At 39.2% G+C, this 14,291-nt stretch overlaps 1 protein-coding gene and 1 long non-coding RNA gene across 3 annotated transcripts in view; both read right to left on the bottom strand.

The window, feature by feature from the left end:
• Nucleotides 1-1,449: 1,449 nt before the first annotated feature.
• npvf (neuropeptide VF precursor) lies at nucleotides 1,450-3,426 on the bottom strand. 2 transcript variants are annotated; one of them, XM_065948473.1, is made up of 3 exons: nucleotides 3,015-3,426; nucleotides 1,740-2,078; nucleotides 1,450-1,605 (listed from the first exon to the last, which is right to left on the bottom strand). In XM_065948473.1, exons 1-3 carry the CDS (start codon nucleotides 3,174-3,176, stop codon nucleotides 1,600-1,602), a joined length of 507 nt encoding a protein of 168 aa, XP_065804545.1. In that variant the 5' UTR covers nucleotides 3,177-3,426; the 3' UTR covers nucleotides 1,450-1,599. The 2 variants fall into 2 exon arrangements, with proteins under 2 accessions (XP_065804545.1, XP_065804544.1); XM_065948472.1 differs by having other exon boundaries at nucleotides 1,705-2,078; nucleotides 3,015-3,417.
• An 8,305-nt stretch (nucleotides 3,427-11,731) lies between these two features.
• The window catches only part of LOC136177156 (uncharacterized), a 38,958-nt gene continuing 36,398 nt past the window's right edge, over nucleotides 11,732-14,291 (bottom strand). The window contains exons 2-3 of the long non-coding RNA XR_010664797.1: nucleotides 13,053-13,204; nucleotides 11,732-12,193 (exon numbers count right to left, since the gene is read on the bottom strand). This is a non-coding gene — a long non-coding RNA (uncharacterized lncRNA). The remainder of the gene's footprint in view (nucleotides 12,194-13,052; nucleotides 13,205-14,291) is intronic.

Below are 14,291 nucleotides of genomic sequence, written 5' to 3'. Positions count from 1 at the left end.
TATCACACCTTTACTTAGCATCCTTGCATTGTCTCCCAGTTCAATACAGAATACCTTCAAAAATTCTGTTGTTTGAGTTCAAAGCCTGTGCGCCAGTATACATGGCTGAACTATGATCACCACACAGTACTGCTATGGCCCCTCAGATCATCAGATCAAGGACTTCTAACCATCCCACGTTCTAATCAAAAAGTTTTCAGAGACAGGGCCTTCTCTGTACCAAGACTGTAGAACAACCTGCCGTTACATATCAGCAGATTCTCTGGAGTGCTTTAAAAAAAGATCTAAAGACTCGTTTTTATTCCCTTACCTTCTCTTACATTTGATTCCTTACCTGAACCAACACTTGTTTTTAAGATTTTTGCCATATGATGATGATTTTTCAACTGGTGGTTTATTTTTACATGTTCTTAATTTATGTAAAGCAATTAGGCAAAAACCCTGTTTGTTTTTAAAGCACTACATAAAGTTGACCATGACCATGACAAGAATGACTGATTAAATAACTTAGAAATAATTAATAAGAGGGCATACAGAGTGCCTGTTTGAGAAAAAAGATGTACAGTCGTGATGACTTGGGTTAAGTAGGTTGAATATATTAGTTCGCCGTTATGTTTAGAGAGGGATTTAATGGATTTCTGAGGTCTGGTTATTCCAGATTTGCCCTGTTGAAGCCTCCACCCAGATTGTTTTTCAAATAGCGGATTTCTACAGTTGAAGAAGAGGTTTGGTCCATTTCATATGGAGCTTAAAGGTTTATCTCACAACACTTTTTAACCAAAGCACAAGGATGTGCCCTTTTTAATCTCTCGATTCTTTATCAACATTTAGGCCTTCATGTAAAGATTTGGAAACAAAGCATGACACTATTTTATTTTAATCCAACAGGTAGTTCATTATATGCTTACATTTTGCCATTGAATAAGTCATGAAAATGATTTTAGCAGTAAGAAGGAGACATGATTTGAGTTCTGTTTTTGTTTGGGACCTTGTTATGATTTTAATTTGCGCTTTGTCTCCACCTAGTGGCCAATCACTAAACTGTATGACAACTTTACTAATTAAATGTGTGGCATCTTTTGTCCATCCGTTCAGACCCATTTTAAAACACACACACACACACACACACACACACACACACACACACACACACACACACACACACACACACACACACACACACACACAGGCTAAGTGTAGAGTTGCAAACATTGTCTTACTTCATATTTTTTGTAGAATGTGTGACTTTGTGTAGCATCTTTTCAGATCCAGCATTTTTGATATCTTGCTTTAATTCACTAAATGTGGAAGATCATTTTGACATGTCTAAGTGAGCAATGATGTATCTATAGTGTTTCAATGAATACAACTAAATAAAACACTTACATAATGTATTCTTATTTGAAATCAATCATCTGCATTCGTTTTCATATACTCAAGAACAAAACATTTTTAATATTTATTTGTATTTTATTCATTTGCCTTTACAGTAAAAACACTGTTTTTATTTACATTATTTACTGGAGTGTTGACATAATCCTTCAAAGATTTTTGTCTGGCATCTCCATCTCTTCTGAGCTGCCTGATAGGACATCACCTTCAGTCCTATGGGAGGAGAAAACACAGTTTGTGTTTTTTTATAACACTCATAGTGCTCCATGTGTAATCTTATATTCTGTATTAATAACGACAATAGAGCCCTACCAGTACTTGCCGTTGTCCAGTAAGTGTTTACTGACCAGCGTCATGAGAAGTTTCCAGTTCAGCGTGTTTCTCCCAAACCTCCGAGGCAGCGGTACGTTCGCTGCGGCTCGGACACGAGGGCACTCGGCACACATTTGAATCGAGTCCCATGCTCTTCCGAACCTCTGCGGGAAGTTAGGGGTGGAGTTTGTTTCTCCGTCCTCACCCGCGCTGCTCTGCCTCCCAAAGCGCATGGGCATGTTGGCGTGCAGGTGGAGGGGTTTGGCTGTAGGCGGGTACAACTTGATGAAGGTGGGGAGGCTGATTTTACTGGTAGGGGTCGATTGGATTTTGAAGCTCTCGTGATCCAAACTTCTACGGGATTCACTTTTAGTCTGCAGACAAAAAAAAAAAAATCAGAATCAGGATCAGGATCAAAACTAGTTTATTAATTCCTGGGAGGGAAACACAGCAGCCAGTTGCTCTTATTAGCGAATGAGAGAGAGGAAGAGATACAGAATATAACAGAAATAGGAATAAGAGATATCACAAAGAAACTCTTGTTGATTGAAAATTCAAGAATATTTGGCTTTGCAGTTAAACTATTTCATCATTCACTGATCTCTCTGTTCAAGCAAACTGGTTTGATGCTTCCACTTTCTCACATCTGCATGTTTGTTGCTTTTTATTTTAATAAGATAATAAATGGCTTTGCTATCAGTATTACATATTATCTTGGGCTGTTGTCTTTTCTCTTCTTGCTGTCTTTATAAATAGTTGGCAAATACATTGCTGTCCAAATAAATAGTTAGTCGCCGGTTCATTTTGAATACTTGTGCAGTTCTCCTCCCTGTTTATGGTTTCTGACGTTATCAAGCATCAACTCAGTTATCATTGCAAGAACATTTGAAGACATGAAGCATATGTCTGTTATCTGCAAAATGGAAACATTTTTAATGCATATTTTGGACACAGTTTCTTGTTTAAAAAATAGCATTCATGCCCTTGACAGAAGTACTAAATAGGAGAAAGGGCTGTAACTTTAAAACTGTTCACTTTCATTAATTGTTTGTCTAAATGGATAGTTGTGACTAATGTCAGAAAACTTCTAAGACTATAAGATGCTGGGTTTTTCTTTCTTCTTCCTACCAGCACCAATCCCAATATTTGATGAGGTAATAAAAAAGACAAAGATAAACTGTCTTCACAATAGAAAGGCTGGAAACAGAGACTGTAAGCTCATAAAAACAACTGAATCAATCATCAGTTAAGACGTTGCTCAATCAAATATTCATTTCACCTTAAAGAACAGCTTTAAATGTCTCCTTTACCTGTTGGTGCAGCTGCCTCCTCGCACTGTGTCTCTCATCACCGCTGCCCAGAAAACTTTTAACCCTGTGAGCTGATTTCTCAAAAACCTGCATGTCAGACGCAACTGCCCCTCCGAGCCCCGCCAGCATCAGCAGCACTGACAGAAACACTGTGCTCGACATTTCACCAGACAGAAACTGCTTCTCTCAGGACGGAACCAGGACTCGTGCCTGTATTAAACCACTCTGTCCCAGTTATTAAAGACCCTGCAAACATACGTCACTTACATACTACTTCATTCTCTTTATTTAAACACAGTGAATTCCTGCCTCAGTAATCACCCAGCTCTGAGGAATACATTAGAAATGGCATGTATGTCCTAATGAGGCTCATAATGAGAATGAACCTGTCGGCATATTTCAGTCAAACAACAACATAAGCGCAGATCACTGGACACTAAACCAAAAACGTGATCAATAGAAACAGCATGGTAGCAGCATTCAGACTCACTGACACTTGAATTTCTAGTCTTTTTCAGTTTCAGGTATTTTTTCTTCACCAAACACTCACTAATTATATCCAGCTTGGCAATGTCTAATAGGGAGAAATGAGCTAAAATAAGGGCTGTGTTCAAGGACTGATGTGCAGAAACAAGGCATGCAGCACTGAAAGAGCTGTAGGAAAAGATAGAACAGTGTTATATTGAACTCTCTTATCTGTTTTCTTTCCTTAATTATCCACCAGTTTTTGTTATTGATTATAAACATTTTCTCAATTTTCAGTTCAATTAAAGAAAAAAAAATCATACATTTCTTAACTACATTTTGAATCCACTTTTGAGCTCATTTGAATGTTTTTTTTTGTCATGCATGAAACATATGACCCATTTGATTTATTATTCCTGTTATCAATTCTATGTTTGTGATTTCACCAACATTTCATATTGAAAAATCAGCACTGAAAGAGATTAATTGTCTTTTTAATTTATGTGATCATGCAGTTAATAAGTTTTTTTTGATTATTTCAGTATGAGACCCTTTAGCTGGAGCCTCGATATGTAGTGTTTGTTTAGTGGGTGTAAAAAGAACAAACTGCTGACCCTGGTTTTGGTTTAAGTTTATCCATTTTATGATTTATTTTGTATTAGATTAAATAGAAACATTTCTTTCTGTGGATGATATGATCCATTTCATTGACTTTCAAAATTAACAGATCGATATATCCAAAATAATAATTCACAAACCAGCCGCCTACACACAAACCAGTTCATAATTCACCCATTAGAAGCTTTATAGAGGGAATTGGTTTGCACTTATAATTAACATTGGTTACCATTGGAGGAGGTGAAAAACAGATGTATGATAGGAAGCATTTTATTAAACAGCAGAGCACTGCAGCTTTAAGAAAACATCCCAAAACAAAACGTTTAGGTCTTCTTTTGAATATGGCATTGCACTTTAATAAGAGTCATGAGCGTTAAAAAAGGTTCAATGACAGCTTGAAATGTTACATAAAGACAACTATCACAGGATAAGTATTTTTTCACTTCCTAATAATGGCAGGAAATATAAAAGAGTACATTGACTTAAATGTACCAAACTGTACTCATGTGGGACCTTACCCACAGCCAGGTAGATAATCATATTTCTAAATGTGATAACTTTGCATTCTAAATATTGATTTTGTTAGATCCCTTCCAAATCCTCTTGTAATCAAACGCTGCTTCCTTTTAAACCATCACGTGTGACTGCAGGTTTTTATGCACAATAACCTTTAATACAATCTTTTACTCAACTATTAACAGAGTGATTAAATCACAGCAAGTGTTGATGAATTTAATGAAAAACCTGTGTTGCAAACCAAGTAATTGCCTATTGAATCCCGATAAGAGAAATAAGTGTCACTGTATCAGGAAAATATCAGGTTGAATAGAAAACCCCTTTCACTCAGATATTTTAAAATATAACCAGAATAGGAAGGGTTACTGTATGAAAAGTACTGTTCCACCAGGCAGTGCTTTCTGATATTTGACCACTAGATAGAGCCAAATTCTTCTTATTTTTTTTTAGATTTCTTTATTTAAAAGGGACAACGCACATTAATTAACAAGAGCAACAAAGTCACACATGTAAATGTGCCAGATTTAGCCTTGCAGCTTATTGTGCAGCTAAACAAAGATGAAGATCTGAATTGTACGAGTGAAATACAATATCTTCTTTTAGTCAGCGTGCACGCAGTGATAGAACTTTAAAGGCCTGAAGTCATTGCTGAATGTTTTACACAGTCCAAAGTCTAGTTTGAGATCCATGCATGGTTTAAGTGACACTGCTTAAGTCAATTACCTAAAGAAGCCGTGCAATCCTGGCTTCATTCTATCAAGCAGCAGCACTGTAGGAGAACTAACCTCCTCCAATCACATTGCAGGGATTGCAGCAGGATGGCACCGCAGTCATTGCGGCCAACTGTTTATTAATTAGCGCCAGCAGTAGGAGCAACAGGGTCTCTGTAGGGGTTTTGCAGGGGCTTAGTGAAAGGAATGTAAGCAGGAAGCAGGAAGATTTAGCCTTGCAGCCTAATTTTCATCTGCAGTCCCCTGCAGTTCTTGATGATCTGGATTTGTTTCAGACTTTTTGTCTTTTAACACAGAACCAAATGTGTTATCAATTAGACCTGGACATTTAGCTGCCACATGAGAAAGTCAAGACTTCATTTAGACAATTAAACAATCATTTTATTTTGTCTAAATGTAATGAGCAACAAGAAGAAGAAATGCCCACAAAAGCCAAAGTGTTCTGCATTCAACAAAATGTGTTGATGCTAAGGCTGATTGTTTTTTGGTCTACTTCTTGGCCCTGAGAGGTTTACAGAGCCAACCTGTTCTTCTTGGTTTCGTCTGCAGAGTGAGCCGTCTCTCTGGCTGCTGCCTGCTGCTCCTGCAGATGCAGCTCCAGCTGGGTCAGCTCTCTGTCTGCTTCTGATTTCTCCCTCTTGGTGGGGATGTTCACTCTGTATGGGGTGTCATCTCCGGGCTTGGTGTCTGCTGCAAAGCTCACAGAGGGCTTGAGATGTTTGATGATCTGTTCAGCGATGATGCTGCAGGCCAACAAAGCAGCCTGAACACCCCCCATCAGGCCCTTTCTGCTCAGCCGGGTGTTTGGCAGAGCCTCTTGCAGATCTCGGCTCAGTTTCCGCTCTTGATTAGGGTCTTTGAGGCATTTAAGGTGTTTTAGGAAGTTCTTTCCATACTTCTTGGCCTCCTTCTTAAGAAGCATGTGGATGTGCTCCACCAGCTCATCTTCTATGTCCTGGCTCCTCTGGCTCCTTTGTGTGAAAAGGTGCTGAGCTTTCAAAAGCTTCACCAGGACACTTCTGATGGTGGATTCTGGCACCAAATGTCTGTCTGTCTGCATATTTTCTTCTACAGTTATACACTCTTCAGCCTTAAGCTGGTCAACACAAAGCTGGGGTGGTTGGAAGCTTTCAGCTCCATATTCAGGTTGTTTTTCCTCTGAACAGGAGACTTCTTAATGGTCTGCACTGTTAGTTTGAGGCTCCTGCTGCAGACAGCGGATATCAGCTTCAGTTTTTACCTCCTGTTTACAATCAGCCACACAGTCCTTTTCATCAACAGACGCAACATCCTGGGTGAGAAGAAGAGGCTCACTTAGAATCTTCTGGTTCTCCAGGATCTCCTTGTCTGTTGTCTTTTGGAAAGCTATCTGGTACGTCTTATCCAGTCTCCGTGCTGCTCCACTATCTCCTCCTTGATGTTGTCAGGAAGAAACTGTGTGAACAGCTGGCTTTCCTCATCACAGGGTAACGGTGGGGGAATCCACACACCCCGCAGCCTGCTCCTTGTATATTTTCAGGACAGCCTCGATTGTTTGGTTTGGGATGAAGCTCAGGAGTGCTGGGTGCTTTGCTTACCAGCAGCTTCCTCACCGTGTACAGTGTCCAAAACTTTTCCATGGTGCTGCACTGGAGAAGCCTTGCAGCTTCCCGGACGTCAAAGGAAGGAGGGAGGTCTTCATCCCCAGAGACACCAGGGACTTTCCTCAGGGTCTCTAGAGTTGCTGCACTCATGTGGATACAAAGTGTCAGCAGTTGTTGCTGGTCCAGGTGAGGTGTTTTGAAGCTCTTTAAAGGGTGCAGCTTCAGCATCAGCTGGACCATCAGGTCCTCGACCAGGTCACTGCTGACAGTGAGCACAGCAGGGACAGCAAGGTTGGACATATCTTCTTCCACAGAGGAAGTTTTTGAGCTGTTGCAGGTCTCAGTCTTAGCTCTCTGCAGCTCAAGAGACAAACTGGAGTCCATGGTCTCAACTAAGTGATCAAACAAACAGTGCAGAACTTTGGAGATGCTGATTACTGATTAGATACCAGTAAAGTTTGCTAAAACAAAAGTTGACAACAAAGTGAAAGAAAACAAGCAGACGCGATCAAAATGTGGCTTTCTTGTAGAGAGGATTTGTGTGAAATGAGAGATTTGAATCCTCCAGTCATTATTATGACCTCACAGTCAAATTCAAATTCACAACACAGCTGATTGGTTAATAAGATTGCAATCACCATATTTTTTCAAAAATCCAAAGAATATTAATGTGAATAATTTCATGTTATACTGTAAGCCTGATCCAATGTCCTAATTCTTGAAAAAGAGCTGCAGAGAATCCAAAAACACAAAAACACAAGATTAGAACAAATTCAGTTCAAGTCAATTGTATTTGTGAACCTTCTTCATGCAATCATGCAGCTAAGGGGCTTCACATATACTGTATATTAAAAAAGCAGTTGGATAAGATACATTTGACAATGATGTACAAAAACTCGAAATTGGAAATTTCAACAGTTAACATTATTAAACGTTTTATAAGAAAAAATAATTAACAGACATAAAGCTCGAGTCAAAACAATGATAGAAACTTTGACTAATGCTGTAAAATAACTCAAAAGAAATCGACTAAAAAAGATGGGTGCACAACCTCCTTTTATAAGATACAAAACGGTGACAGTGTTGACATCTAGAGGCAGTGAGTGCCATTACAGTACAGAACGTGTTATCACCTCCCAAATATATTTATCTTAGTTAATGAACCGCACACTCAAGTGGGAATCTCCAGACTGATGACTAAAGCCAATGAGAAGGTCCGAAAAACTGCAGTTCCTTCAGTGTTCACTCTATAGGCTGTCTCCAACAGAAGCTAAATCCCCACTAGGACCCAAATTAGTTTTGGTCTCCATAGATACCTCTTCTGTCAATGACAACCGTATAAGGGGTGGTTTTTACCTTACTAACCTGTTTAGAAACATAGCTTAAAGTAATGCTTAATCAGGGGGATGGTCACTTTGAGTGACAGGTAAATACTGCTGGCTTTATGCAAGACAACAACACAGTGAATACAGTCATTGAACTTGCCTTCTTGGCCACGTTTGTGTTCTTGTGCCAAATTACAAGGCTTTCTGTGTGGCTGATTTTTACTAACTTCTATGCTCTCCATACCTAGCTTGTTTGTTTATTATCTATTTTACGTTGATTTATTTTATGGTCAGTAGGAGTCAGGATTGCTGGTGGCTATCTTTTCCCTGTAGAGATAACAGCTGCAGAGAAGAGAAGACAAAGTATCATCTGCTGCTCTCTCACCAGAGTGAGGTGGGCGAGTGGGAGGTCCTTTATGTTCCATAAGCGCTCTTAGCTTCTTCGGTCTGATAAACAAAAACCTTATAACTTCTTGTTGGCCTACCCCTCGCTCCTCTGAAGCTCCACCCTCTCCTCCAAGTACATGCAACTGAGAGACCAACAGGGTGATGTTGTAGTGGCTAAGTCCATTCCTTGTACAGCAAATGGTGAAAATGTGGTCATGAATTAATTACAGTGTAAAGAGGAAGTATAAAATTGTGTTTTTTCAAGCTATGATTTAGTTAAATATATTTAAAAAGTACTTCAATGGCTCTTATTCTGTCCTGCAGTTAATCTTGGAACAACAGGAGCTCCTTTCTTGTATATCTGATATGAAACTGTTAGGTTTGGTTTGTGAGCTAGCAACCACTGGACGATCCGGCTCTGACAAGCATCACAGAACTGCGAGTGATGCTGACATCACTCAGTCCTTCGTGTCATTTGGGAATCTATCTGCATAAAAGGCCTGAGAGGAGCTGTATCTGCAGACAGAATGTGAGGAATGCCTTGTGTGAGACACAGGGCGATAATGGCAACCTGCAGGGAACTTTAATTTGATCCATGCGTCATGACCCTGACATTGTTACCATTTACCATGTTCCCATGTCACATCCCACCTCTCAGGCTTTAATACAGCAGTTAAAGAATCTCAGCGGGAAAGTATCCAAGTCACATCTGGTTTTAGTGATTCAGTATCAACCTTAAGATGTTTTTTTTACGGCTATGGTTTCAGTCTATCTTTCTGCATTATCATTTACCTCCCACTCCTCCTCAGCTCGATTCTTTGTGCTCTCCCTCCCTGACCCCCGGCCCCAGCCTGCAGACTATGGGGTCTGGGGATTTACGGTCCTGTCTCCAACACTTATCCAGCAGTCTTATCCACAGAGAGGGCTTCCCTTTTCCTCCAGCTCTGCCTTTGTTCTTTCCCTGAGCGCTCTCTCCAGGACCTTGTTCTCTGCCACTGTAATTCTCTCGTCTTAATGTTTTTAATGTGCATCCCTCACAACCCCGGCGGCCTTTTCATCTTTCCATTTTCTAGTCTCCCTCCCCTCCTCTGCGCTGTCCACTTACTTGAAAACAGACGCTGCTTCCTGCTTGATTTAATACATCTTGAGCCTCCTATATATAAGAAGTGTTTGATATACAATGCAGAACTTCCTTAAAGGTCCAGCAAATGTTTTTTTTAATGAATTCATAATCAAGAATACAAGAGAAACACAGATGGAACAGAAAGACACAGACACAGGAAAAGGGACTTAAACAGGCCATTCTCTCTCTCTCTCTCTCTCTCTCTCTCTCTCTCTCTCTCTCTCTCTCTCTCTCTCTTTGGGATCTGGCAGTGTTCCCAGAATTCCTCTCCAGGACCAGGACAACCCCTTTGGATTCCCCGGATGATTTGTGGGAATGTGCTGTTGAGCTGATTTATGTGGAGTTTTATCTTCCCCCTCACTTAGACATCAGCCCAGGTCATCATCACAACACTTTACATGCCCGTACACTCAGCGAGGAGACACATTCATCAGGCCGCTGTGACAGGTTATAGTTTTATCAATGATCAAATCCATTTCTGCAGGATCTCTATGATATGATGTATGGGAAGACGGGCTGACGCCGGGCAGACGGACCAGCAGGTTCAGTGTATAGTATACCGATGGGAAGCTGGTGTGTAAGTCTGTTGTGTTGTTGTGATCCAGCCCCTCAAACATCCATATCTAATAAAAAAGGGGACTAGATAAAAAAAACTCTGAGGCTACAGAAGGGTCAGGGGACAGAGCTGACAGGAATTGATATGTTCTGCATCTTTCTCTCCAGAAAGGCAGAAATAATTGAATGTTAAAGTATTTAACTTTTTATAGATAGAGGCCTGACTGTATTTAGTGGCTGTAAACACAATTTGACAACCCCCCACTGAAGTCATCTTAGGCAGACACTATAAATTGTCTTAGATAGTTTCCTTCTTATGACAGGTCGTTAAACTCTATGAAAACTGAATGAGACATGCTTTTACTTAAAATGTGTACTGGCAATGCTGAAAATGTTTGGTATTGTCAAATAATCTTTCCTTAAACAGCTGCTACACAAACTCATATTTGGTTGATCAAATCAAACAGGTTTAATCAGTGCATTGGGGACTTTTAGTCAGCGATGGATTAATTCACTTTAGTGCTCTGGTGAGAATTTATGGCAGGATTATATTCAGTATGTGTGACTGACTTGGAATATAACACACCACCCAATTCACATGATATGTGTAATTGATTTGTTCTTCTAGATATTTAACTCATGATTCATATGCTGTTTGGTTACACATGACACTCTGGTAAGACGGACACATTTCTTAATGGTTAGGTCATTTTCTTTAGATTTGTTGATAACGAGTAATAATCATGTGGGTTCACTTTTCTTGCAATCAAGTTTTTTTTTCAATCAAATGAGTGAATATCATCTCTGATTGGTTGTGACATTTTGTTCTGTAATAAGCATTTTTACAACCTAATAAAGCCTTCCTTATTGGCTAATATAGCAGAGATATATTTCTTGACTGTACACGTTATGTACTTTCATATGATTTTGATTTATAATCAGATATTGCTTCAATCAGTTTATGAAGATGTAAAACACCAAAACTGTTTATTTTCAAACATGTACATTTTCAGTAAGTTTTCTTCATAGTGTGTTTTTTATGTATCCCAGGGAACATGGACCGAACTGTTGTTGGTTTATTCATCTCTAGAAAGATTTTTGCCTTTTCTTTTATGCTCGGGTGCGGAGTAAAGAAAAAACGGCTTCACTCTAAAATGTCCATTGTTTACATGAGTGCAGCATGTGTACATTTTAACCCAAAATGTATCTTTTTTTTAATGACAGTAGCAAATATCAGTTTCTCAATTTATGAATCTGCAATAATAGAATAGTATAGAATAGAATAAAATGTAATAGTTTTATTTGTCATTGTACAAGTACAACGAAATTCGGCCAGTGCAAAGAAACCTTTATAAAGTGCTAGAAATAAAATACAAATACAAGGTTCTAAAAACACACCACCTTTACGCAATACTAGTTTACTAAAGCTCTGTTTAATCACATTGTCATCTTTACAATCCAAATGTATTCATTACATGCTGATGAGTATCACTTCATTAGAAAAAAATTTAACTTTTTTCCTCTTAAACTTCTGTCACAGTTAACATTTAAGTCCACTAGATGGCACTCTACGTTTGGATAATTGAATCCAAAGTTTATAGATTTGTTTTTAAGAGCCTCTGTTCTTTTTCTCTTTCTTAATCTTGACTTTTTCTTTGTCATTATTCTGTTATTTCTTTTGGAATCTGCAATTTCCACATCATTTTTGTTTATTTTTTACTTTCTGATGGCATTCCTTACAGAATAATGTCTTTGAACAGCATTATGCACATTAATAAAAAAAGTGCCGTCCACCAGGCGGCGCTCTAACACACTTCTCCTCTGCTTGTGGAGGAGGAGGAGCTCCTAAGTAGAGGCGGGGAGTCATGGGAGGAGGCTGTGCTTGGAGAAAGAAGGAGTATCCCAAAAAAGAGGGAGGAGTTAGTGTGACTGCCAACAAGGGGAGGTGCTAAAAAACACTGACCAATCAGAGACTTGCAGAAATTCACCAATCAGAGCTGAAGACAGACAGGCAGGAAACTGAGCAAATGACCCTTGATGAGAGAGGGGGAAGGGGGAGGATGAGGGGAGGAAGAAGGGGCCCTGGGAGTGGGGTGTGTGTATGTGTGGAGGTTGAAAGAATCCAACCCAGCATATGTTTTGTCTTAGGTTTTCATTTATTTGACCTAAATAAAAGCTGAAGACATGTTCATGTGTAAAGACATAGTTAAAGCATGGATGAAGTTAGAGGATGAGCTGTTGATTTGCAGCAATAAAATACAGAAAGACGAAATAATATGTGAAAGAAACAGTGGTTGACGTGTAGATAGAAATAACAGAAATGTGTGAACTATGGAGGAATATTGACCTAAGTTGTCTCATAAAAGAGATGAATACAAACTAGATGGCAGTAGCAAACAAAAAGGTAGCTATGGATTTAAAATGTTCTGCTGTTTAAACGGCTTGTGCCATTTGTTGTTTTCCTTTTTCCTGCTTGATTTGAGTGCTTGCACAGCCGTTTATCTGTTGAGTGAGTTTCATGATCGTGGGGACCTGGAAACGTCTTAAAACCCTGGCGCATAAATCCAAAAGACATTGCTGCCAAAGAAAAAACAAAGAATCTTTCTCTTCACACTAACTGCTAAAATAAGGTCTTACATTCGTGGAAAGTATTTATGCAGTAACAGTAATGGTAGAATAAAGTATAAGTGATGCGAAAAGAATCTGAAAACTCAGTGTTCAGTGTTTCTGCTGACCTCCAGGCCTTCTCTTTGCTCCCAGTTGGACAGCCGGTTTCTCTGCTGGTCGGCGGGTCAGAGGAGGTCTAAGGTCATCTCAGACACCCACACAGAGAGCTCAAAGCGACCTCCAACCTTTTCCTGCCGTGCAGCTGAACCCTGCACAGCGCCTAAAGCAAAGCAGGGAGAGAGGAAACACAAGCAGCATTTTTTAAACACATGAATAATCAGATAAGTTTTACTGCAGAATGCGCCTTTGTGGTTTTTTTTAACTAGTTAATTGTAATTAGCAATGTGGAAAAACACACTAATGTTATTCAAGAATTAAAAAGGTGTGTTTCCACTCCAACCTATATGTGGCTTTTTGACATTAATGATACATAGGCTACATTACATACACACATTAATTGAATGCATGTATCTCTGAGACACAGGCAGGAAGCATTTAACAAATTTCCCCCTGGGATTTATAAAGTATTTCTGATTCTGATTGATTCTGATTCACTGCTTTGATTTCATTTCATTTACTGCTCACTGTTCACGCTTTGTTAGTGTTAAAGGGGCTCAGGACAAACAAGAGGAAAACAGAACAGAATTATATTCAAAATAAATGTCTGTATATCTGTCATCTGCTGTTTGGATCATTTCCACTTCTCAGTGAGCTTCAGAGGTCAAAGAAAATCAGTGCAGCTTATTTTAGTCTCACATGGCGCTTTATTTGAAGAAAGTTGCATTGTAATCATACAAATGCCATGTAGGACAATCACAAAAAAGAATCTATCACAAACTTACGCTCATTCAAACACTAAATGCAAAGTCTGCTGATTGGTTCCCTTTGAGTCATATTCACAAACCAAACCTAAATAAGACTTGTGCATTGTTAATGAATGGCTAATGAAACTGTAGATATTATTATGCCACTTCAGTATGTAGACATATGATCTGCATGTTGTAGTGGTAGGAGAATCACACAAACCTTTAATAAAATAAAAGTGTATTTAATAACAGGCCTCTAAAAGTCTCCATTCAGAAATCTGCTTAAATACCAGAATGTGAGTGCATGCACTTAGCTGCATTCACTTACAGCACCAACACTCATGTTTCACTTCCAGGAAGCTTTCAACCTCGGATGTGTTAACCTTCATAAATTACAAACAATACACAGTTATGCTAGATTAAGTGGCCTGTAAGGCTGCTGTGTATATGTAATACCTTCCTGTTTTCGATTCATAGTTTAACGCTTTAAATATCCTATTA

This window comes from Labrus bergylta, chromosome 19 (assembly GCF_963930695.1).
Source record: "Labrus bergylta chromosome 19, fLabBer1.1, whole genome shotgun sequence".
Taxonomy (NCBI): domain Eukaryota; kingdom Metazoa; phylum Chordata; class Actinopteri; order Labriformes; family Labridae; genus Labrus; species Labrus bergylta.
This window is presented reverse-complemented; position numbering and strand designations above follow the sequence as displayed.